The sequence below is a fragment of the Epinephelus lanceolatus genome, chromosome 12, assembly GCF_041903045.1.
Source record: "Epinephelus lanceolatus isolate andai-2023 chromosome 12, ASM4190304v1, whole genome shotgun sequence".
Lineage (NCBI taxonomy): Eukaryota > Metazoa > Chordata > Actinopteri > Perciformes > Serranidae > Epinephelus > Epinephelus lanceolatus.
In genome coordinates, this window is record NC_135745.1 from 13,543,756 (window position 1) to 13,570,150 (window position 26,395).

A 26,395-nucleotide genomic window follows, 5' to 3' on the forward strand; every position below is an offset into this window, starting at 1 on the left:
AGACTAGCGGAGGCTAACTGGCTGTGCTTCCCTCCGGTCATGCTGTGGCTAACGCTCCGCTAGCCGCTCCAAGCTATCCCCGGCTCTCCGTTAGGATTCTAACAGAGAGCCGGGGCTAGCTGGGAAGCTAGCGGAGGCTTATTGGCTGTGCTTCCCGCTCAGCTAGCCGCTCCCAGCTAACTCCGGTTTGTTATTCAGGTTAAAGTGGGAAGAAGCAGCGGATCTGTCGGGTAGCTGAGTGAAGTGGAGCCTGAGGAGGAAGCACCTGCTAGCCCTGGTTTCACTACAGGCAGATTGACTCGCTACAGGGGCGAGGAAATAAAACCTGAACAGCCAATCAGAGTGATCTCTCTCACCGACAAGCTCTGCCGCCGATTCAACATGCTCAGCCGCTGACGCTAAAGTGCCGACGGTGCGGGACACACTGCAAAAACTAGGCCGACAGACACTCACCGACGGCCCGACTTTGGTCGACGGCCGACTGTCGGCTTGGTGTGTCAGGGCCTTTAAGGCTTTAAGGAGTTAGGGGGATTTAGTGGCATATAGCGGTGAGGATATCAGATTGCAGCCAGCTTAAACTTCTCCCAGTTAGGATTCCTTCACTGTTCATCATTCAGGACCTTAAAACACTGAATAAAGCAGTTTCACTTTAAAAAAAAATCAGTGTTTTTTCTATGCTGTTTGGCATATGGCATATGGGGGGGGGGGGGGGGGGGGGGGGGGGGCAGCCCACTAGCCCACACATGCTCATGTAAGCTCACTTTTTTTCTGATCTAGACGTTAAGGAGGTTTTTACAGGGAGCTGAATTAACCGCAGAGGTCTCTTCTTCTCCAAAACAAACGGACCCGGTAATTTAAATCTGTAAAAACACTGAACAAAGCAGTTTCATGTCACAAATCTGGGCTGGAGAGTCGAAATATGGCGGTACAACATGGCAGTCTCCATAATGAGGACCCGCTCCCTATGTAAACGCCTCATTCGAAGGTAATGAAAACACAATAATTATACACTGAAGAAAACATACTTATCATATTATATTCAATTTATGCCAATATATCCCTCTAAATCCAACACACTGGAACTGTAAAGCTTCCAAATGCACTCATTACATTTACCATACAGTCTAAAAACTATGACTATTTAAGAACCATAGGACCATAGTACAAAGTTATATTCCAAATGTTATTTTCTAATGTCATATTTCCTGTGTATAATTTCATTCTGATACAAAGGTGCGTACAGTACCGTGGGTGTACTGTAGAATCTGTTCTGCACTCACTGAATTTCTTAATTTAGATCTGACTCGGGCTGACCCCAGAGCCACCATCTGTCCTCCTGCATGCCAGAGGAGGTCGCACTGCTCAAACACTGCCCCTGCTGTTATCAAAGAGCACTGCTCTGCACGGCCAAGTCCCTCCCTTAATCTCAACCAGTGTGACGAAAAAGAACCTGATTCAGCAAGACGTGAATGAGGACAATATGCATAGGTTGCATTAATTATTTTGTACAACGGGTAAATGCAGAAAACAGAAAGGCAAAAGGTTCCTTAGAGTTCTTGAATTCTCTTCCTTAAAAAAAGAAAAGAAAAACAATCCAAAAATGTGATGAAGAAAATCTAATACTGTGTAATGTTTCATATTTTCCTGTCATTTGTCCTACAGTATCTCATGCATCAATTGTTCTTTGAAAAATAATTTTCAAATGGAATTCTGACCATATTTCATTCTTATTGCATATTGTCGTGTAGTACCCTTTCTTGTTGTATTCCTATTTCTCATCTTTCCTTTTGTTATGTGGCTGCAATGTTTCAATTTCCCCACAAAACATTTTCACAATCCATTATTTTCCTTCCTCCTCATCCTCCTGCCACCTCCTCCCTCCTCCTTTCGACTCCTTGGCCCATCCTGCGGTCAGAGGATGGAGCCTCCAGATAGTCTAGTACCAGCAGCAGAAGGGGCACCCTCGGGGGGGCACAAAGGCCTGACAGCAGGGAGCCACATGACCTGGGCCAGACAGCTCTTTAGCACAAAATTAGCCTGGGATGAATGCGCAACACAATTACATGCTGTTAATACCATCAAAGAGGTATTTGGGCGTCCGTTGTGGCCTTTGCAGCTTAACTGGCCTAATTTGTAAAATTTCACAGTCCTTTAGGGCAAGTTGAGGTTTAAAATTTCTCAGAGGTCAAGCTGCTAAAACTTTTTTTCCAGACTTATTGTCTACATAAAATCACAAAAGTTATTACTGTTGTTGTAATAATGGGTCCACTTAAGACAATTTTGCACAAATCAGCTGTGAGGAATGATCTGACCTCTGTATTTCTCACAGCATGACTTCCAGGATCGAAAGATCTACATCAAAATGATTGCAGGAAATGTGTCAGACCACGTAGGAGGCTGTTGATAAAGTGTGTAAGGACATAATGAGGGGTTGTAGGCTGGTGTGCCTCAGTGTTCACAAGTTTGTTGTGTCAGGGGTGCCAAGTCTTTGCTCCAATACCACCCACACAACCAAACACATCTGAACTCAACCTCCCTGCTGATCTCTGTTAAATCTGGTTCGCTTGGCATCAGTCTTATTTGTAGTCTTATTTGGTAAAAACTAACAAAGCTAATACATGATGGATATTATTCAGAGAGGGGTAAGAAATTAAATATTGTCTGCTCCTTGAGATGTTATGCCAAAGGAGGTTTGCAAACCTTGGCTAAGAGGTTCACATCACGAAAGGAGTAACAGTCCACTACATGCCACAAGAGGTCACTAATGATTCAAATATGACAGACACAGATGTCCAGTCTGACAGGTGGATATTTATATCTACATGTTAGTTATTTAGCTCAGCCAATTGTTAATTTCTTAACATGCACCTCTCCTCAAATATAGCATTGTCTGCAACTCCCTTTGGAGCTCCTTTTGACTTAGTACTCCTTCCACTGATTTGCTATTTGTCATCTTCTTTATAGTATATGTTTGGCTGTTGTGTGATTCTTAAGGCTTTTCTGTGATTAAAATGGTGACCATTATATTTTACAAAGTGGTTTCCTGAACATTGCTACTAAGCGCAGAGGTGGGCAAATACATTTTGAGGGTCTGTTGCAAACTGTTTTGAGTGGGGACCAGATTAGAAAACATGAAATTACCTTTAAATTCAATCTCCCTCCTAGTCACTTTTTTCATTACCTCGAAATTAGAAATCTGGTTATGCAGGTTCTGACAAATTTTGACACTCTGCCCACACAACATGACTTTTATGACCTAATGACTAGAGGTCCCACATCTAAACATTTGATCTCCCATTTCGTCTGTCTCTTTACTCTGGCAACCCCTTCTCTCCATATTAAAGAGGCTTGGTCTAAGGATACAGGTGAAGCGATTTCAGATGGATTATGGGCAAGAGGGTTACAGAGGATTAAAACATGTTCCATTCAACTAATTCGGTTTAAAGTTATTCATTGCTTGCATTTCTCCAAGGCCAAATTGAATAGAATATATCCATCTTTGTCTGCTACATGTGATAAGTGTAAATCAGGTGTGGGGACCTTAGGTCACCTTTTCTGGTCTGCCCCTGTGTTACAGCAAGCTCTTAAGTTTGGTATAGTCATAGCAAAAAGGCTCCACTCCTTGCTTAACATAATGGCAAAATGACATGGCTTCTTGTCTACATCTTGAAGAAATCCAGTACACTCTGTCCAACTCCCTCATCAAGTTCTCTAAAATTTGGGGACCTTTTATTGAACATATCAAAAGGTTGAGGAGTCAAGCTGACTAACCACATTGGACTACGTCCTTGCATTGGACTTTACACTGTGCTTCAATCTACCCATCTTCATTGGACCTTCACTGACCACTTATTGTCTTTAAACCATGGATGCCATCTCTCTGCCTCAGCTCGTAATTGTACTGTTTTCTCTTTAGTTGGCAGTGTTTTTCTTTTTTTGGGTTTTCTTTATATTGTTAGTGTTACACACTGATAAATAAAATCTATTTTAAAAAAAAGAAAACATGAAAATGCCTAGGGGCCAGCTGCTTCTCGCATCACCAGTCATAAAAGTAAAGAAAAGAAATGAGCCATACAAATGAGGCAAATGCAACTGTTTAATCCCTCAGTGAAAAACATTTGAACTTTCCACCACTCCTGGAAGCGGCTGCCCTCGCTGTTTGCTGTGGCCATGCCTGCTACCAAAGGGAAATGTCTACTGCTAGGTAACTGTTCATTTGCTTGTTTGCCATCTGTTTATGCAAACACATTAGTTCAATTTTCAATTCAATTTTATTTATAAAGCCCCTTATCACAAATCACAATTTGCCTCACAGGGCTTTACAGCATACAACATCCCTCTGTCCTTAGGACCCTTACAGCGGATAAGGAAAAACTCCCCCCAAAAACCCCTTTAACGGGAGAAAAAAACAGTAGAAACCTCAGGAAGAGCAACTGAGGAGGGATCCCTCTTCCAGGACAGACAGACGTGCAATACATGTCGTACAGAACAGATCAGCATAATAAATTAACAGTAATCCGTATGACACAATGAGACAGAGAGAGAGAGAGGAAGAGAGAGAGAGAGAGAGAGAGAGATGCAGGACAGACGGTAATAACAGTAGCTTACAACAACATTCATGAAAGTAATAATATTATTGTTATAGTTCTGGCTACTGTAGTACAATATGTTTAAAGTATACAGTACAGGCCAAAAGTTTGGACACACCTTCTCATTCAATGCGTTTTCTTTATTTTCATGACTATTTACATTGTAGATTCTCACTGAAGGCATCAAAACTATGAATGAACACATGTGGAGTTATGTACTTAACAAAAAAAGGTGAAATAACTGAAAACATGTTTTATATTCTAGTTTCTTCAAAATAGCCACCCTTTGCTCTGATTACTGCTTTGCACACTCTTGGTATTCTCTCCATGAGCTTCAAGAGGTAGTCACCTGAAATGGTTTCCACTTCACAGGTGTGCCTTATCAGGGTTAATTAGTGGAATTTCTTGCTTTATCAATGGGGTTGGGACCATCAGTTGTGTTGTGCAGAAGTCAGGTTAATACACAGCCGACAGCCCTATTGGACAACTGTTAAAATTCATATTATGGCAAGAACCAATCAGCTAACTAAAGAAAAACGAGTGGCCATCATTACTTTAAGAAATGAAGGTCAGTCAGTCCGGAAAATTGCAAAAACTTGAAATGTGTCCCCAAGTGGAGTCGCAAAAACCATCAAGCGCTACAACGAAACTGGCACACATGAGGACCGACCCAGGAAAGGAAGACCAAGAGTCACCTCTGCTTCTGAGGATAAGTTCATCCGAGTCACCAGCCTCAGAAATCGCAAGTTAACAGCAGCTCAGATCAGAGACCAGATGAATGCCACACAGAGTTCTAGCAGCAGACCCATCTCTAGAACAACTATTAAGAGGAGACTGCGCGAATCAGGCCTTCATGGTCAAATAGCTGCTAGGAAACCACTGCTAAGGAGAGGCAACAAGCAGAAGAGATTTGTTTGGGCCAAGAAACACAAGGAATGGACATTAGACCAGTGGAAATCTGTGCTTTGGTCTGATGAGTCCAAATTTGAGATCTTTGGTTCCAACCGCCGTGTCTTTGTGAGACGCAGAAAAGGTGAATGGATGGATTCCACATGCCTGGTTCCCACTGTGAAGCATGGAGGAGGAGGTGTGATGGTGTGGGGGTGTTTTGCTGGTGACACTGTTAGGGATTTATTCAAAATTGAAGGCACACTGAACCAGCATGGCTACCACAGCATCCTGCAGCGACATGCCATCCCATCCGGTTTGCGTTTAGTTGGACGATCATTTATTTTTCAACAGGACAATGACCCCAAACACACCTCCAGGCTGTGTAAGGGCTATTTGACCAAGAAGGAGAGTGATGGAGTGCTGCGGCAGATGACCTGGCCTCCACAGTCACCGGACCTGAACCCAATCGAGATGGTTTGGGGTGAGCTGGACCGCAGAGTGAAGGCAAAGGGGCCAACAAGTGCTAAACACCTCTGGGAACTCCTTCAAGACTGTTGGAAAACCATTTCAGGTGACTACCTCTTGAAGCTCATGGAGAGAATGCCAAGAGTGTGCAAAGCAGTAATCAGAGCAAAGGGTGGCTATTTTGAAGAAAGTAGAATATAAAACATGTTTTCAGTTATTTCACCTTTTTTTGTTAAGTACATAACTCCACATGTGTTCATTCATAGTTTTGATGCCTTCAGTGAGAATCTACAATGTAAATAGTCATGAAAATAAAGAAAACGCATTGAATGAGAAGGTGTGTCCAAACTTTTGGCCTGTACTGTATATTAGTATCTGGCAGTATACATGTGTGACAATAATCATATGTGTATAATAACAGTAGAAGTATGACTAATGACTAATGATGGCAGCAGCAGCAGCAGCAGCAGCAGCAGCAGCAGCAGCAGGAGGCATCTGGCAGGACCACGGCAGCAGTTCTACCCGCATACTTCCTACTTGATGCTTATCTACAAACTGTATGAAAGTTTTGTGATATTGTGAGATGAACAAAACACTACAAAGTGATCTTGCTTGATAAAACAATATTGTGTGGTGGGCCAAGCTGTGAGACATTAGAAACCAGTTTGCTTGCTGTCTATAGGTTAGCCAGCTGGCTAGCTTAGATTGGTTCATGTGATGGCATAATATAAGGCAATATTGCATGATGTGATACAAATGTGACAAGCTGCACATTGTTCAGAAGCATATGTGCACATATTTATTCCCAGGGCATTCCACTGGGTATACCATTTGTCATTAATCATTTCCACAACTTAAAAAAACTCAACTCACCAGAGCCCCCATTAGTTGGCTACAACACTATCACATGACAGGAGACATACGAGGGCATCACTTTATGTCACGTTAGTTTTTTGTTTTTATCAATTCATTTATTTTAATACAACTTAGTCTAACTTTAATAATTATGGCCAACTTGTATTTTATTCCCACAAAGGCAAAAAAAAACAACTTTTTTGTCCTCCAGAGGGGCAGCTCAGCCAAAGAGGGCAAAGGGGCTGGGGCTTGGACAACTTCAGGAAGTACCTGAGCACGTCCCTGATTAAGCATATGAGATAGTACCTTTGGGATAAATAAAGTTCTATAGAGTGCCGAAGTCACACCCCTTCTGGTAGAGCTCATGGGACCTTAGATCAGAAAAAATATGAATGGCAGTGAATGGGGAGAACAATATTATCTTTTTTTCCCGTTTGAGTTGCGACATGAAATCTAAATATGTTGTTAATGAATTTAAAACATACATTTTAAGGTCAAGAAAGTCATACTTTGTGGTAAAACTGTTGCCTACTGTAGCGTAGCCTCTGAAACATAAACGTTATCTTCCTTGTGCGTTTCCACTTACTAGTAAAGTTAACGTTACTATATAACGTTAGCACTGAAACCTTATTCTAAAACTCATCAGTCATCACTGACTCCGGTTGAGTTTTAAAACTCCGGGGTTGCGTTTGACTGTCTTTGTTGTAACGTTACACTCGCTGTCCTCTTCCATGTATCTATCGTTACCTTGCCAACGTCTACGTCTATAATGAGGACATAATGGAGGGAGGTGGAGTTGCAAGAGGAGGGGGATGGGACTTTGGAGGGAGGCGGGAGTTGTGGATGTTCAAATTTTTTCTAAGTGCTGTGTGAAATGCAAGAAAGTTGCTTTAATTGAACTGAACTGAATTGATTAAATTAGATATAACTGGATTAACTGAATTGAATTGAACTGGACTGAACTGAATTGATTGAATTGAATTTAATTGAATTAAACAACTGAACTGATTGAACTGAATTGAATTTAACTGGACCGAATGGTTAATTTTGACATAACTGAATTGGCTGAATTGAATACAATTGAATTAAACAACTGAATTGAACTGAACTGATGGAATAGAATTGAACTGAATTGACTTCAATTCAATATGATGCAAATCACTTGCATCCAATCTGCAACCTGAAAAATAGGCTACACAATCAATACTATCATACTTTAATTGTGTCCAAAGACCCATAATACTGCACTTGGTTGCTCTTGAGGTATGTGCCAACTTCTGTCAAATACTTTACAGCTGGTGAGTCTAAAAGTTTATTCTTGACCTTAAAACAGAAGTTTGACAGAGAATAACAGAGAGAAAAGAACTCAAGGCCCTCTTACAAGCTGCTTCTGGAGCTTTAGCCACAACTCGTGGTCTTTAAAAGTAGGTGGAGTTTGCATGTAACATGCAGTTAAGATGAAGATGGATGCTTTGGAAAAGAGCTTCTGAGGACTTCCCCACCACCACTCAAGTAAAAACAATCCTTGGGCAAGGTAGTTTTGACCTTTGACCTTGCTACTGTACTATTGTTATGTCTATTGTGAAAAAACTGAAGCACATTCTACCACTGGATTGTATGTAGCTTTGGGCCAGACTATCTGCTAAACGTCTAAAATGTAGTCTATTGTAACACCTACAACAGTCCCCTTTACTAAAAATAGCCCCTGTATTATTTTTCATCTCATAAATGTGATTGCACATTTCCCTCGTGTTACCTTATGTGAAAACCACCATGAACAAGTGCTCATATTCTCTCAAGTTGAGGCTGTTTAATGCGTTGTGACAGCTGCTGGGGCTGTGGTTGGTGGCATGTGAGCGCTCCAGCTGTGTTAAGAGTTAAAATAGTCTCACAGCTGCATGCTGGCACTGAATGGTAGAGCGGTCCCATTTAACTGGTGCCCATGTAAACCACACACACACTTTCCACATACTTGAAATTCAGCGGCTCTCCTCTCTTTTCATGTTCTCATTAAACTTTGTGTCGAAGCCCGTCATGGCCTTATGGGCAGTATAACCCACTCTTCAATCAGGAGACAGAGAAAGGATGTCCTGATGCACACTACAAAATGTGTCTGTTTCAAATCATACCTGTAATAAAAAAAGTAATTGGGTGGAGAGGAATATGATAACTGACTTTTGGAAAAGCTGGAGCAAATATGAAATGCGATCTACTGTCTCAGGTGGATGTTTCTTACTGGTCTCTTTGGCACAGACGTGTTCAGCAGTACAAATCCATCCATGTGGTGCATGTGCCGAGGCAGCTGTTCCTAAAAGCTCCCCAGGCGGATTTGGACTGCTTTTCGTTTAGGGGTTTGGTTAGATTTCAGACCTGGGTGGAAAAGTGGACTGAAATAGGGAAGAAGCAGGTGCACAAGAAGACCTGCGGCTTTTAACAAGTGATGATGTATCATTAAGTGCAGTAATAAAGCTATATATATAGTTGCTTAGCAAAGAAAAAAAAAGAAGTGTGCTCTTAATAACTGACGGCTATCACTTATGAAGACCTACATTACTTATAAAGTTGCCTGCCCAATCCTAATTTTAACTTTAAATCTAAACTCAAACCCAAACATTAAACCAGTCCAGTAACAAAAGAGGAAAAGAAACATGTCTTCACTTCACTTTCTATTCTCTTAAAGACACATTAAATGCTGCAGTAGCTGTAATCTGCATAGTTTACATTCAATATATTGATTTTTATACCATTCTAACCACTGCTGTCGTCTGTGTGTGTTGCTTCTCTGCATGCCAAACATTACCCAGCCTTACCACAGCGGGGGGCCAGACTGCAACCGTGGCCTTCCCATGGGCCTTCCCTACTCCTCTGATGCCTTCAGGTACTGCTTGTAAACATAAAAACACAGATAGAAGTCCTAGATTTAATCTTCTGGGGTATTTTAAACTTGCTCAGAACAATGTAAAAGGTAAGCATAGAATAAAATTGATTAGTTGGACAAAACTACTTCATGCTGCAGCTACTAGATGACTTCAGACTGCATATTTGTCATGTAGCCTAATGGATCTGTTAATTAATTAATATCCTAAAGTGGTTGTTAAATTATCCTGGCTTCATTGCATGCAATTAAACTCTTAGCTAAACACTTGCTGCAGCTGCTCCCTCTTTACGGGACAATGTTTTCTATAAACAAAAACCACAAAAGTTGAGACAACAACAGGATTTGGGAGTACACATACACCTACAACTATTAAAAATATACAGATTTCCCTTAATTAAATATAGGCTGATAATAAACTACACTCCCTGCCCCCTAAATGCCACACATCTGTTGATTAAGAACCACACTTTCCTTTATTTCTTAGTATCCCAGCCATTAATCAGAGGCTACCCATGTCATCAGGAGGTTATAAAGTTTTCTCAGGTCTCTCAGTTGACCGGCTCTCCATTTTTGAAGCCTTTTCCAAAATACTTGGGAGAACAATTGATCCAAATCCTCCTACAGCCAGTTTTGGTATTCAAGTGACGATCATCTTTATGTCACCCTTTTAGAGTAGGAGATGACTTATATTACTTAACTGGAAGCAGGCAACACCCCATTCTTTTAATCACTGGGTCAGAGATACGTTAGAATTTTGAAGTGAGAGATGATAAGGTTTGCTCTAGGAGGAGCTAAGGACAGTTTTAACAGTGTATGGCAACCTTTTATCACATGTCCGCATGATCAGCTTTGAGGTTGTTGTACTGTTGGTTCTCAACATCTGCTGTAGAACTTTAAATTGTAGGCGTCGTTGTGCACACATACACACGCTTTGTCTATTACTGTTGTTTCTTTTTGTTAATGGGGGCACACTATTATTTCATACTGGAATTTATCTGACTGTTTGCTCCTAGGGGGTGAAAGGAAAAGAAATAAAATCCTGTATTTATCTATACATGTTTTCTTAAATGTGAAAAGTAATAAATAAGGTGGAGAAAATGGGAACAACATAGAGCAGTGATTGATGGCCAATTATTAGCCTAGGCTACCTTTTGATTTGAAAACTAAACAGTCAAGAAAATTAACGCTCTTTCAATATCATGTATATATATATATATATATATATATATATATATATATATATATATATATATATATATTGATTTGTCCCCGTCATACCAACAAAACATATTTGCTCAAATTTGCAATCACTGACGACTCCTTTGTCAACCGTGCTGGACGTTAAACTCTGGATTCCGACATCCCCAAACGCACCATGTGACCGAGCATTAGCTCAGCAGAGAGGGACAGAGACGGGGATTGGGAGAGAGGGAAGGAGGGAGAGAGAAGCTAAACAGGTGGTCTGAAAACACACAGAAAACAATGTCGTCCGGCGGGGAGAAGCGGAAAGACCTCTAGTCCCCGCTTCTTTAAAGGAATACCGGGGCAGCCGCGGAGCCGAGCAAACAAAAACCCATGCTCCTTTTGTATTTTCACACGGATTTCTCCTCCTCCTCCTCTTCTCAGTTTTACTCCGAATCTGGGCAAGATCTCGGATACTAAACCATGAAAGTCACGGTGTGTTTTGGCAGGACCCGGGTGGTGGTGCCGTGCGGGGATGGAAATATTAAAGTCCACACACTCATCCAGCAGGCTGTCATGAGATACAAGAAGGCTATAGCCAAGGTAAGTGGGCGCCCTACTTTGTTTTCTTGCGGCTTTTGTTTTCCTGGAAACGATGTTGCGACGTCCTGGGGGCTCTGCAGGCGCACTCAATATGGCGCTAAGTTGAAATAGATGCAAAGAAGAGGTAACGGGGCGCCCGTTTCTGCTGTCTTGTGCTCGTGCTGCACAGTTTGTTCAGCTCACGAGCGCACGTAATCTGCACGCGCGTGCTGCTGTTCGCTGTGTGTTGCAGCTTTCAAAGAAAGGCGCACCGCCATTGTGGTTCTTGTGTTTGTAAACCCACAAAACTTCCTCTGGGATTCTAACTGTGGCACTGAACAAAGCAGCCCGTGGTTTGTTGAAGCGTAGAAGCACAAAGTGAGTGTTTCTAACACTTAAACGCGTAAACACACGTTAGTAGAGTTAGTAACCTAGTTGTAAGACCTCAGCTCATGCCTCTGAAAGTTGCCAGCAGAGATTAGCCTACTAGCAAGTTAGCCAGCAGGCTGCAAAAGTAGGACTGCAGTGTGAGGCGTTCAGGCTTCGGTTCAGAGCAATGTAATTATCAGCAGGAAAGTCCCACCAGCTTAGCCTGTTTAATTTGAAAGTGTCCATCACGGAAAACAGCAAAAGCTCCTCTTTGTTCGACTTTTACTTAACTTATTATGCTGGCAGGGAGGGTTAGCTGGAGTTTGCAAGTACAGACAAATGATGAGAGCTGAAGTTAATCAGTGATGCTTCAAATGCATTAAGGAAAAGCAAAAATAAAGGTCTTTTTTTTTGACAAGTTAATGTTGCATTATGGTTTTGGACTGAATGCAGATCTCAAAAGTGAAGAAGCTGCCTGCAGCTGCATGGCTGTCTGAGCAGGCACCAGGCCCTGCAGGATAGGGAGGGAAACTGCAGTGCCAAGCTCCAGCTGACTGGTGGAGGCATGGACCTGACACATAAATCTTGGAGATAAAAGTGAACCCTAAGAAAACGTGTAGCATGGTGTTAGGGTAGCAGCAGGTAACCTTTGAACCGGCTAGGTGCTTTATGTGCAAGGTTTCCTGGCTGGATCAGATAACGTGAGACTGGGGGGTACAGGAGCATTTTTAAACAGTGTTTTAAGTTTTCCTCGATCCTTGAAATTGTGTTTATTCCACTAAAATTCAATGAAGCCCACTCATTTTTTGCCGTCGACATCAATACAACTTTTGCTCAAATTCATTATAAATAGAAGTTTACATAATTTATCTCCATTTAGCATTCAGACTTTTTTTTTAGGGGGAAGTGACAACAGTAAATGTGGGGCGGCAGTAGATTCACTGTTGGTAAATCGAATTTTGCCTATTGCCCAGCCTTTGTTTAAGGTACAAATATGTTAAAGCAGCTGCTCACGTTTCATAAATAATGAACACTTTTCCTGTCTATGTGCTAACTTTAAGGCTGTCTCTTTTTGTTGTAATGATAGTGACCTAGAAGTCATACTGTATCCTCCTCTCCTTTGAATAATTCAGTGTGAGCAGACAGAGGAGCGCAGGAGAATATCTCTGCGTAGCTTAGAGGCAGGTAAAGAGCTGCTCATACCTTGTTAGTGGACCTTGTTGAACTACTCTCTCCACCTTGGTTGTATAAAAAAGGTATCAACTCCTCTTTGACTTCATGTAAATTGAGATTTTGTTTGTCTGATCTTGAAAAGAAAAAATAAGGACTTGTTTGTCCTCCATAGATTTAGTCAGGGTGTGTAGCTTTCTGAGATGAGTCAAGTAATGCGACGTTTTTCTTGGAATAAATGAATTTGACTGTCTGACGGTGACAGTTGTATCACTATATAGCCATATCCAAGTTACCAGTTGAAGTCAGTATTGCATCTGGCTTGAAGCTCAGATAACTGTAGTGTTTGTTTTTGAGGTTATTATCACAATTAAGGAAAGGGCAACTGTACTGCTGTTTAAAGCAGAGGGTGAATTGTGCCTGTGTGCTTGAAATGAGGCCACACATTCAATTCTCATTCTGTCTTCTTCAAGCTTTGATCTAAAATACCCAAAATAATGAATAAAAATCCCGGGGCTCCTCATGAACTTCTCACCCACAACAAAACACACAGCCTAAAAATACAACACCCATGTCATTTTATCACCTTGGATGTGCGTTTATTGCTCGTGTCCCACCCTGCCTACATTTCATCTGACCGAGGTTGGGCATTTTTAGTGTTTCATGTCGCGCAAGTGTCTCAGAAAGTCTTTCAGTCACAGATGTTGTGTTGAAGATCACAGCTTTTTCGGTCAGCCCGCCCTTAATAAGAGGCCCAAATTTGAGTTTGTTTTTCCTGCTTTAGTGTTTGTATGAACCGTCTTCCCCTGTCATTAGAGAGGAATGCTTCCTGCAGAAAAGAAAGAGTCCACTTCTGAGGGCCTTAAGCCTTAACTGTGGAATTAGAAAGATGAGGACACAAGGATGAGCGCATTGACACTGTTTGTACAACACTCACACAGTGATCTTACTGGACTTGAGAGAGAGAGAGAGAGAGAGAGAGAGAGAGAGAGAGAGAGAGAGAGAGAGAGAGAGAGAGAGAGAGAGAGAGAGCAGTTTTTGCCAGCTTCAAAGTCTCTGAACGTCTTGAGAAGTGAAACGGTGTCTGATTATCCTCCACTGCTCTTTTTCCTTCCACAGATCATAGGGTGGATTCTCACCCATTTGACTAAGTGTGGCAAGCATTTAAAATGACACCCTTGACTGGAAAACCGTCTGGTGGTTCAATGCTCCGAACCCACAAGTGACATAAGCATTGGCACGTCAGAAGGACCATGAGATTGGTCTCTCTTTAACTGTTTTTTAAACGCTCAGTAGCCTCCAGGGGGATATCAGGTGTCTGGATTGTTGTGTCCACATTGCACAAGGCAGATTTCCATTACAGCTTCACACTGCTGGAGTTTCCTCCGGAGAAGTCTGGGCTATTGTGCACATATTTGACTGTCGAGGCAGACAGATTTAACATGACATTGACCTGTTGCAGATAATAGGAGCAGGTGTCTATTTTTTGGGGGGAAACAAGCAGTAGAAATATGTCGATTGGTGCGTAATTACTTCAATTTTGAATCCATTAAAGCAGCAGCTTTCATGTATGTGCCACTACTAGGGATATTTTGATTATCAACTTTCAATATTTTCCATTATTTAGTTGTTTAATATTAAAAAAAGGCCAAAAAGTGTATAAAAATTTTCATCACAAGTCCCCAGAGCCGACTATGGAGTCCTCAAATTGCTGTGACCAACAGACAGAAATCCAAACATAGTAAATTTACAGTTTACATAAAACAAAAGAAAGCATTTAAATCTCTCTTTTGAGAAGCTGAAACCAGCAAATCTTTGGTTTTTGGTGTATGAATAAGATAATATAAGGATTAGCGTAATCTTCCAATCATACCAGGTTTCAATGCTACCTTTTGGTATCCACCAATACTGAAATGACCAAAGTTGCAAAATAATGACATGCTCTCAGTTTTCCTCTGTTTAATGGAAGTTTTTACATAGGAAACCAGACAGAAGACAGTTCTACTTTGTTACATAACAAAATGTGGTTATATTCAACGACAGATACGAAGAGAAATGTGCTTAGATCATGTGTCAAACTTGAATTTTCACAGGTTGGATAAGATGTAGCCAATAATCTAAAGATAACCAACCTTAAGGAGGACTGAGCTCAGAAAATCATCATATAGGTTATGAGCAGTGTTGTTTCTGACTGACTCCAATCAGTCTTTAATCTTGCCTTGATGTCATTTCTCTGTGCTGCCATGTGCTCAGGATATTATACAATCAATTGCACATATGACTGTTATTAATTAGTGTGCAGGAGCCTTTGATGGTGGACGGAGCCCGGAGATAAGCAGTCCTTCATGCTGCGAGAGTTAACTGCTTCTGTTACAGTCTCACAGCTTAACATGCTCGCCACCAGAAATGTGCCACATCTTCAAAGGAAAACCTCCCACTCTTAAAGTCGGCCCTATTTTGTTCCAAAGAGCGACATAATTGCATGCATATAAGGGACATGAGACTCAATATGATAATGAGGAAGGATCATAGTGTCATGTGTCCAAGAGTGCGCTAAGTGTCAGGGTCGAAGGGTGTGGAGTGCTCACACTGACAGAGGCATGGTTTAATAAGGCACTGAGTTTGTCTGTCTGAGTTTGCCTTACCTCAAACCTCATGGGTATACTTTTGCAACTGTTTGTCATTGTTGCAGTCTGAAGCTTGTGTCAAGTGTTCACCACAATTGCCAAGGAATGATTCAAGCACCTATTTTGACAAATGTGTGGTAAAGTGAGAACAATGCACAGGTGAACTTTGAGTAGCGCTGAGCGATATGAAGAAAAATGATGATATTTTTTACCATATACCTCGATAGATATTGTGACAATATTGTAGGGTTGATTATTTGCACTTTGGCAAAACAGGCTAGTTAATAGTGTTAATGGTTTGGCCAAGTAGGTAAAGGCAAATAACTTAACAGCTAGAGTAGTCTGATATAGGACTGTCAATGGTTAACCGTAAATCGGTTTGACCAGTTATGCATGTCCGTCTATTGGTTAATTTTGCGACTCTTCAGTTTACTGCACTGCTCAGTATCTAATCTGGTGGGAGCTAATATTAACTAGCCGTGCCTCTCATGCGGAGATTACCATGTGTAACACCGTCCCAACCCAACAGTGTCGCTGTGGATACATTGTGCCCAGGTCGCCCTGATGAGTTAGCCGCCCAGTTTTGAGCAAACCTCCTTTAGCATTGTTAACTAATGTTAGCACCATTGGCAGTGTCAGCACAGCCAGTGGTGCTAACATATTAACAATGCTAGAGGGGTTTTGCAGCTCAAAATGAAGATGCTTACTCACAAAGGCTACCTGAGAGGAGACTGGAGGATGGCCACCATGTTTCAGCTGCAACCCTATCCCACCACCGGGACGGGGTTACCAGCTGTGATCGTAAAATGAGCAGCGCTGCTACTAGCTCCTACGCGACCCAGGTGCTGTGTAGTGCAGAGTGGCCAAGGCTAATGTTGGCTAACTAATAGAGACCTGAGGGTGGGCACTTGGCTCTATGTTCACGCAAGTTAACCCAACTAGCCGGCTGTCCTTCAGCAAAACCAACAGAAAATAAAACTTTTGTGACATTTTATGTAGTGTTGTACTGTAGTGAAGCCATTAAAACCAGGAAAAAACTATGCGTATACGATATCCAAAATCTAAGACGATATCTGTTCTTATATCACATTATCATTATAATAACAGTATATTCCCCAGCCCTACCTTTTGAGCAACAGTTTTTACAGGCTGTAAAGAAATTTAAAAAACAACTGCCCCTTGAGCTTGTACGTGATTCTCTGCTTACACAGTGATGCTTTTCTTATCTCTTGTTTTCTTGCTTACAATGCCTATGTGGCACTAATGATGTTATCATGAGGGGATTTCCCAAGGACTTTTCCTTTCACATGGTTGTTTTATGATGTCATGGAAACAGTAGTTATATTATTTCATGCATTGAGCGTGTTTATACCAGGCATATGTTATTCCAAGTCAGAAATGTTTCTTCTACAGAAGTGTTGTCCAGGTTTAGTGAAATCTCAGTGAAACGAGCTAAAGTCAGAGGTTACTTCTGGACTGATTCCTCGTTTCCATTATGATTGGAGCTAAAGAAACTTCAAATGTGATTGCACCGTTAGCGTAGGTGCAGTAGATCTACCCCATGTCGGGTCGTAAGCTCGAATAATTTTACAGTTCATCTGTTTGATCCTCATGTCACCAGGCTGTACCAGCCAGGGGTTCCTGCTTCCAAAATGGGCACAGTGCAGGATTAAAAGCTTCACTGATGATTCCCGGGCTGCTGACTTTGCCCTTGACCAAACTACTGTGAAAAATGTCCTGAAACATGACCTGGCACAGCATTTCATTTCCTAAAGGAGTCAGTTAAAGATGCACCGTAATGAACTGGAGATAATTAGCCATGTGAGGCTTCCTGTGTGAAATTGTGGAAAAATATCAGGGCACAGAGGCTTCATATATGCTTTAAAAACAGATCCAAAGTGTTCATCCTACCTCTGAAATCCGTGCAAATAACATTTTATCTTAAAAACTGTGACCTCAGGAAGTTAGCCTTTTATAGAATTCCTGACATTACATAAAAGGCGTTGAACACCAGAAAAGATGATTGCAGTCAGCAGCTGCAAAGTATATCATCTTTTTTTCCGTAGGACATGAGACACTTTTTTTTTCCTTTTTGCCATTTGATGATGTTGGCATTATCGTGTTTCCCACAGTGCTTCTTTGCTGTGCTGTGCATTTTTAATGACTGTTTTTTTTGTGGTCACAACTCAATAATGCTGCTTCACTGTGAAGAGATTACGCAAGTGAGCTATCATTCTTACTCGTGTGTCTCATCATGATGTTGATGTGATAATAGAAATATGCCACTTTTGCCATTTGCCAGCAGGCTATCCCAGGAGGAAAGTGAACTTGGACTCGAGTCATTAGCAGAGCTGCTGTTTGGGCGTGTTAATGTACAGAAAGAGATGTGAAGTGGGAGGCTGTAAAATGCTGACTGCAGAGTTCTCAGATGGTGGGAAGACCGGTGCTCTCCTTTTGAAGTTCATTTGCATTTTAGAAGTTGAGCTCATGCTGTTATTCAGAAATGTTCACAGTAGGAGTAAAAATGACATTCCTTAAGGCGGTTTTCATATTAGGTAAGATTGATTTATACAGCGCCCGAGTACAGTTCCCCCCCTCTCCACTCAGGTGCCGTTCAGCTTTTTAAATAATGTTGCTCCATATCTGAGTACACTTGTGTCATCATTTACGTGACATTTTTGTAGAGCTACCGTGTAGAAAAGGGTGCCACAAATGGACACTGCTGCCCCAGGCACCGTCATCAGCGGGGACCGGCAGAGCAGCGAGGTGCAGCTCTGCTCCTAGCCTCTGCTGTCGGGTGCGGAGCTCTTCGCCTTCCACTGGAAGCACCTACTGCACATTGTAGGCAGCAGTAAAGCTGGATCTGGGTCTGTCTGTGGCGGGCTGTGCTGCTGTCTGACATAGAGGCATCAGCGTTTAATTGAGACTCTTTCAAAACCTGATTAAAAACCCCTTGTAGTTGAATAACAGTCCACTTCCGTATTTTGGAATAGTTGGTGTTCACACCTGATGCATTTGTACCACAATAGACATGAACTGTACTGGAGACCCCCTTTTCAAGTGGACTCGATACAGGCCTGGGTCCTGAATGTGAAACCCCCCTAAATTGTCAGTAACGGAAGAAACAAACGATCAAAGCATCAGCACCCTGACGGTAGATTAAAGATTATTTCTGCATTTTGTACGGTCTAATTCTTTGAAACACACAGAACCTGTTAGACTTGACATGAGACTTGCAACCAAAAACATTAAGTCTGAAGTTTTCACTTGGTAAACTTCTGAAACAATAAGAAAATTGTAAGACTTGTAAGTTGCTAATCAAGACTTGACCTGGACTTGCCTTCACTGACTTGAGTTTTGCTTCAAACAAAGCTTAAAACTTGACTTGTCTTGATTGATTATAGACTTACTCAGAGTTTCTCAAAAAAAAATTTGCACATATAATGACACAAAATGCACTGTTAACTGACAAATCTGTTGTGTGAAAATCAGGCTGACCTCAAACTATCCACACAGATGCTTTTGTAAGTGATCCCTCCATTGAATAAGAGCACAAGAGATAAAACTGTAAGAGTTGTCTTTAATATGACATGATGCAAACTGAACTCTTGAGCATGATGGAGGAAGGGGCCTGCCCAACAAAACCATAGTTAATGAGAGTCCATATCATGAGACTTAATGACACAGAGAGCTTAAGTGGTTTACAGAGTGCTATGAAAACAGATTACTTGAACCCTGGCGTGGATCCAGTCAGCTGAGCATTGGCACCCCAACCATGTGTGCCAAAGCTGGTTACATATGGCACTGCATCCCCCAGCAGGCCCCACAGACAAACAAAGTAGGCCAGAGACTGAATGACAGCAGCCTATTTTGGGTGATGGATACTTCAAAAATTATCACCAGCACTTGAAGTTCCCTTGATGAGTGCTTGCATCACAGGGTGGTGTTTTTGAGGTCAAGTCTTCAATCCCCTCCCCTCCCCCCTCAGTCAGCTGTAGACTTTCTTCCATAAACAGAGGAAGCTCCTGAATGTAAACTGGTATGAGGAAAAAGGATCAGGAAGCTTATAAAAAGGTTTCATGACATCTTCCCTGCTCTGCTCTGCTCTGATGTTTTGTCCACCTTCGTTGACCAGGCCTTCCAGCTGGAGGCTGTAGTTTATTTGTGAAAGAGATTCTTAGCGTGTCTCTCCAGATGGGTGTTTGTGGAAAACCAGGGCAGGATGCTGAGAAAGCTAGTGTGTTTTCAGGAGAATACAGTCATTGTAGAAGCCGACCACAAATGTGAGTTCATAATGATTTGACTTCAAGTGGATTTAATGACTTGGGTGTTAAACGTGAGTCTTGTTGAATCAGAGCTATGCAATTTTAAAATAAAGATATACTGTGTTCACTTTTTGTAACCTGCGACGCCATAAAACATCTGGCACGACCATGTTATTGAAGTTATTAGCAATTCGAGTGATTCCTTACAGAACAGTGTTATTACTTGTGTTGAGAACACTGCGTTGTATTCATCTCTGTGCTGGTTTTTTTTTTTCCAAACTCCATTCAGGTCTGCTCAGGTTGAATTTACTCAGGAGTTTTGTGGTTTGAGCCACAGCAACATTTAAATAGTCTCAACTGATAGTTATACTAAGCTGGCCAGGCATAACTGAGTAGTCATCAACTTTCTCCCATAATAAACATGAAGGGTTACAAAGCCCAGACGCTGTCTCCAAGGGCCTGCTCAGAGGAACAATGTTCTTTATAGACTCTTAGTTTGGTCATTTTATGTCAGCAGCACAAGACTGGAAAAGCTTTTAGCTTTGAATTTCCTATTCTAGTGTAAAAAAAAACCCTGAGTTTTTTCTGACTGACACTCTTTCACACTGAACTATATTGTCTGACCTACCAGTTATAGATTATCTGGGAATGCTCAGATCCTTTACTTAATTACAATTTCAACTAGAAAAAGATTACTTTTATAATTACTCTACTGATTATTATTGAGCGGCAGTAGCTCAGTCCATAGGGACTTGGGTTGGGAACCGGAGGGTCGCCTGTTCGAGTCCCCGTCAAGACCAAAATAAAGAGCGTGGACTGGTGGCTGGAGAGGTGCCAGTTCACCTCCTGGGCACTGCCGTGAGGCCCCCCAACCGCTTGGGGCGCTTCACCAAGGGCAGCCCCCTCACTCTGACATCTCTCCACTTTGTGCATGTATAGGTCCTGTTTGTGCATGTGTGTGTCTTTCAGACCTGTGTGTAATTGACAAGCAAGAGTGAAAACATTGAATTGGATTAATAACGTAAATAAACTTAAACTTTATAAGTATGTATGTTGTGTCGCTTATTTTTGGCTGGGAACATCCCAAAACCCAAAGACATTAAATTGACTTTCATATAAGACAAATATATTTTCACACTTTTTTGAAGCTAAAGCCAGTCAATATTTAGTATTTTTGCTTGGAAAAATGATTTTAATCAACAAAATTGTTGCCTGTTAAATTTCCTGTCATTCTACCAGTCTGTTAATCAACTAGTTGTTTCAGCTGTTCTTATTAAATAGCAATACCACAATGTAAGAATGCTCCATTTACCGAAAGACAATATTTCCCTCTCAAATGTAGTAGGGGTAAAGAAACAAAGCATCCGCTGCTACCCCTCCGGTCTCCACTTGTTAGCTAACCTTGACTGCTCTGCCCTGCGCACCACATGAGCCCCTTTTACACTGCCAGATTTTTCGCGAATGTTGGGCCGTTTTGCCGGCAAGCTGCGAGTGTTTAGACACACAGAGCCGGATTTGCGAGTTGATCCAAGGTGCCCAATTTTCTGCTTCGTAGGGTAGTCATATTGGTGGAACCCTTTTAGTTTAAACACACTGAGGCGGCCTTCCGCAATGGGAGGGGCTGTTGATGTCTTGTGGGAGGAGCTGTTGATGACGTCGCACGTGTGAGCCACTGGCGGTGGATAAACGGGAAACAGCTGATAGCAGGAATTAGCCAAACAGCTAGTACTAGTAGCAAGAGGGAAACGCAAACCTGACAGACACTACAGTAAAGATGAGCAACTGGGGAAACAAGGAATTGTGCGCCCTCCTTTTCCTCGCATACGAAGAGGCCATTAACCGTCAGATGACAGGGACGGTGAGGAACGGGCCAACTTACGGGAGAATTGCCGAAGGACTGACCAGCCGTGGCTTCCCTCCCATGTCACTGGTTACGTCACACACTGAGCTACACGTTTTGTTACTTGCTCACGCCCTACATTGCCCTGAAAAAGGCACATTCTGGCGGCATTTTGCTGCACTTCCCGACTTTCCGGTCGCCTGATAACGAAAATGACTCAGTTTTGGGCCACAACCCCCCTTTAGCATTGTAAACTACTATTAGCACCATTAACAGTGTCAGCATGGCTAGTGGTGCTAACATAACTAACAATGCTATAGGAATTTTGAGGCTCAAAATGAAGCCGCTTACTTACTGAGGGTAGCTGGGGGAAGACTAGAGGGTTGCCACCATATTACAGACAGCTTTACCATTGGTTATCATAAAGGAGCGGCATTGCTAGCTAGCTAGCTAGCTGGTGGAGTTGGTTGGTCCAAGGCTAAAGTAAGCTAACCTGTGGAGACCAAAGGGTGGGCAGTGGGCACTATGTTGTCACATGTTAATATGGCTAGCGGGCTGTCCATCAGCAAAGCTAGCAGGAAATAAAGTAAAAGGCAAGACCTTTACAGCACAAAAATGTATAATTTCACCTTCGCTAAATGGACAGTGCTTTGACATGCAGCACTAAAGCTCACAGTGACTGAGTCAATGAACAACAGACCAAAAGGAAAGGCCCCTTGTATTGTAATGTAATTTTGCATTTTTTTTGGTCTTAAAAATCAAGCAGTTGGTTATTGGTCAATGTGTTTTGGGCTGTCGAAAGCAAAATTAACAGAACCTGACATCCCTAGTAAAAATATTAAGTAATGTAAATTGGAAATATTCTCATAAATTGCCAGAATTTTAGAGTTGTACTCAAATGATTTTTGTTTATTACAATTTGTGTCTTAAGTTGGCATCATTCTGTGATCTAGTAACATGGCAACAGCTAGAAAGGAAGTGTTATTGGTCTTAGAAACTCAAGCAATGAGGTGATTGGACAGGTCATAAACAAACCCCTGGATTAGCCAGTCTTATTTGGAAGAGAAAATGAAGGCGAACAGTAGAGATGGCTCTGTGTTCCTCTATGTGATCTAAGGAATCACTTTGATTAATCATAAGTGATAGAAATGTTTGCCAAAACTGGCTATATAAAAAGACACTACTTGAATGTACTTTATGCAGGATATAGGTGCTCAGTCATAAAAGGCTGCAGGTTTTATATTCTGCAATATCCAGTATGTGGCCACAAAATGATCAAACACCCTGCTGAGGAGTCAAATCACTGACCGCCCCATCTGCCCTCCCCCCAGCTGCTTGTTCAGTGTGACTTACTTTGGTCCAGAGTATCAGCTAAATGTAAAATGAATGTGCACTTGTTTTTAGCAGGCAGACTGGCCTTGTTCACAGGCCTGAGTGTCCCTTGTCCACCCAGCAGACAGACAGACACTGACTGAAATGTCAAGGACTCGCTGTGTGTGGAGCGCGGAGCACAGGGAGAGGATTGTCTCTGAGGAATGTCAGGACACTGAACAAACAGCAGCATAGCTCAGATATACTGTATCCCTCAGTGCAGCCTGATACAGCCTGGAGATGTGATTGAGCCTGAAGACCTCATATTCTTACCAAACTCTTGCTCACTTCCTTTTCTGCTTGAGTGGCCTAGATTCTGCATATCTGCTCTTGCTTTGTAGCCTAATTGTTAAGATGCTGGTTTATTATTTTCTTCCTCCTGCCTCTAAAATTCCTGCGAGATTCTCCTTGCCAGGGTCTTAAAATTTCATTTTATTCTCCTCCTCATGACGGAGCCTGTTGTTTCACCCAGCTGTTAATTGCCAGCAGCTAAATGAGAAACCTGGTGGTTTAGTGATGTGAAAAAAGTGCAAAGCTCAGGCCTATAAGCATGTTCTCTGTGGAAACCCAAATGCGTTTCAAAGGGATGGGGGTCCTGCGTTGGCATAGTTCAAATTTTTTGCAACATGGTAATACTCTGAGACAAGTGTGAGGTTTAGCTTGGACACAGAAAACCACATGCTGCTCAGAGGATGAAAAGCCTACATTAGCATAACCCAAATGATTTATGAGTGTAGATTAATGATGTCCCTTGAAATTGAATTCAGTACTTAGGCTGATGAGGCTTTGTCTGCTAAATATAGGACAGGCCAAGCGAGAGCTCTGCCTTTGACAGTTAGATGATTATTGGCCTTTGGGCAGAGCAGAGGCATGGGGGCCATGAACTTCATTCTTCATGTGTGATGCCTCGCCGTGCTGTCTGCTGGGCTCTCGTAGTTGCTCCTGGTGTCGTTCAGGAGGCAAATGGCAGAGTTTAGAGTGATGTAGCTCACCTGATCAGCACAGACACTAGCCCATCACCTTAACTTACAGCCCTTTCTGACTAAATACTCAAATTAGGGGATTTAAAACTGAGGAACTATCCTAAAAATGTCCTGCAGGGTAGGTGCTAAGTGACTGGACGATGACTCAATTATGTTTCAAAGTCAAAAATGACGTCTGTTTTAGCTATCAGATGTGGGAATTGCTGCTTTTTTATTTTATGTCATTGTAAATTGACATAGTTGGTTTGAATATTGACTGGATAAAACAAATTTAAGATGTCACCGGGGACTGTAGGAAATTATGATGGAATTTCTTTCACCCTTTTTATAGATTAAACAGTTAATCCAGTAATTAAAAATGGTCAGATTAAATAAAAAAATATGTAAAAAAAGCCTTGTGAATGTTAGCCAAATTGATTTGTCGGGAGAAATCAATGACAGATTAAAACCTGACAACTTTGAAGTTGACTTTCCAGTCTGAAGTTACTGTATTCTTTGCAGTTGGCATCCACCATTTGTGGTGCTGTCTCTAGTTTGGCAACTGAATTTCTCTATTGAGGGAATAATACAGTACTTCTTCTTCAGCACCTCCACAACGAATCTTACATTGCATTGGTTTCATTGCTCACATGGCTAATTCCACACTCCCCTGGTTCAACAGGTTGAGTTTACATACGTGATTTTGTTTTAATTGTATATATTTTACATGGCCTCTTTCCCTCCACTCCCTGAGCAAGTTTATGACATCTGTGAAATTGAATTTGGATCATTTGGATATGGCTAAACCATGCTTGACATGCGTTAACCGACTTTTTGCAGAAATGTTGGTCATGGTAGCCAACACAGATCCACACAGTGTGTCTGTTATATTAATTTGATAAGTAAACATGGCTCTAGGTTAAGCTCTAGTTTTAACACTGAAATAGTGCAGCCAGTTCAGCATGTTGATATCTGCCCATTTGATTTGAATGACAGAGCGATCTCTCTTAGTTTATGATAGATGAAAGAGAGGCTTTGATTCATGGCCGCCTCCGCGATTCCAAGCCTTCATTCTCTCCTGGGTGTGTTTTTGACATGGCTGGTCTACACTTGTCAGAATGAAGCCTGCACGGTGGTTTAATATTCACCGTTCACATTAAGAGGCTGTGAAATAATCAGAAAATCAAGGATTCACATTACCCAGTGTGTTCCTGTACCTGATAGGGAATTGTAAGAGAATTTTAATTTGTTCATTGTAATTTCAAGGAGAGCATTAGAGCATGTTACAGATTTCTAATCACAGCGCTTTGTAATTTACTGTTAGAATGTTGAATTCCTCTAATGAAATCCCGAAGCAGGGACTCCCAGCTTCTGTTGTCTAGATGTGACTGTAAGTGAGACATACATGCTGCTCAACAGGAAAATCTGCTTTCTGACTGACCAGCTGATGATGCAAGACTCTCAGTCTCCCTCATGTCCGGACTTGGCAACGTGTTTTCTCTTTCCCTGTCAGTGCCAGTTACTTGTGTAGACTTTGGCATGTTGGTGTTTACCTTTGTTCCCACGTCCGTAAATTTCCTCCGCACCCGTAGCACCACCACACAGACATTACGTTGATTGACAGATTCAGACTACAGAGGGCGAATGCTTGAGTGGTGCATCTGCGTGTGTTCTGCTTGACAGACATGTTATGTTAAATAGTGTCGGATTCAGTTTAGACTGTCGTCATATCTGCCTTTCTGTAGCTTGCAGCATCAGTGAAGCTGAACCGACAACAAAACTGCAGTTGTATCTGGGAGAAACTATACACAGTAGAACAAGTTGAGAATTCATTTAAATGTGCTTCTTGTTCTCTGCTGTGTGCAGTGCTTCTTTCCCCCTGCTAGACACGGGCAAAGAAATTCTTGCACAAATGAATAAACATCAGTTCATATTAAATTAGAGTCTGCACATGCTGCTGGCCTTTGATTTTCCATTTTTCTGTGCAGTCCACTTTGCCCACAAAAACCCAAACTAAACTGATAATTTTTTGTTGATTCAAAAGATGATGATTATTATTTTTTTTTTTGGCAAAGTTTTGCTAGCAACCAGGCACAAGAGCACACAAGACCTACACTTTAAAATTGAGTTGCATCACTTCTGGAGATACAGGAATTTAAAATATAAGCTATTTATATTTGTATTAAATTATTGTATTGAAATGGCATCTGATCACAAGGACACACTGAGCAGCAAATGCTAGCCAACCCAGCACAGTGGACTGGACTAGGTGGTACATTCTTGGGGACAAAAATAACATGTTAGAGCTGCATTGGCCTCTTAAAGTGGAGTATCACACACCCATCTGCA

General features: G+C 41.8%; 1 protein-coding gene across 7 annotated transcripts in view; it reads left to right on the forward strand.

The window, feature by feature from the left end:
- Nucleotides 1-11,092: 11,092 nt before the first annotated feature.
- pard3ab (par-3 family cell polarity regulator alpha, b) overlaps nucleotides 11,093-26,395 on the forward strand; it is a 289,056-nt gene continuing 273,753 nt past the window's right edge. For all 7 annotated transcript variants that reach the window (XM_033651213.2, XM_033651215.2, XM_033651220.2 and 4 more), the window contains exon 1: nucleotides 11,093-11,463. In XM_033651213.2, the coding sequence (XP_033507104.2) occupies nucleotides 11,344-11,463 (120 nt within the window). In that variant the 5' untranslated portion in view covers nucleotides 11,093-11,343. The remainder of the gene's footprint in view (nucleotides 11,464-26,395) is intronic.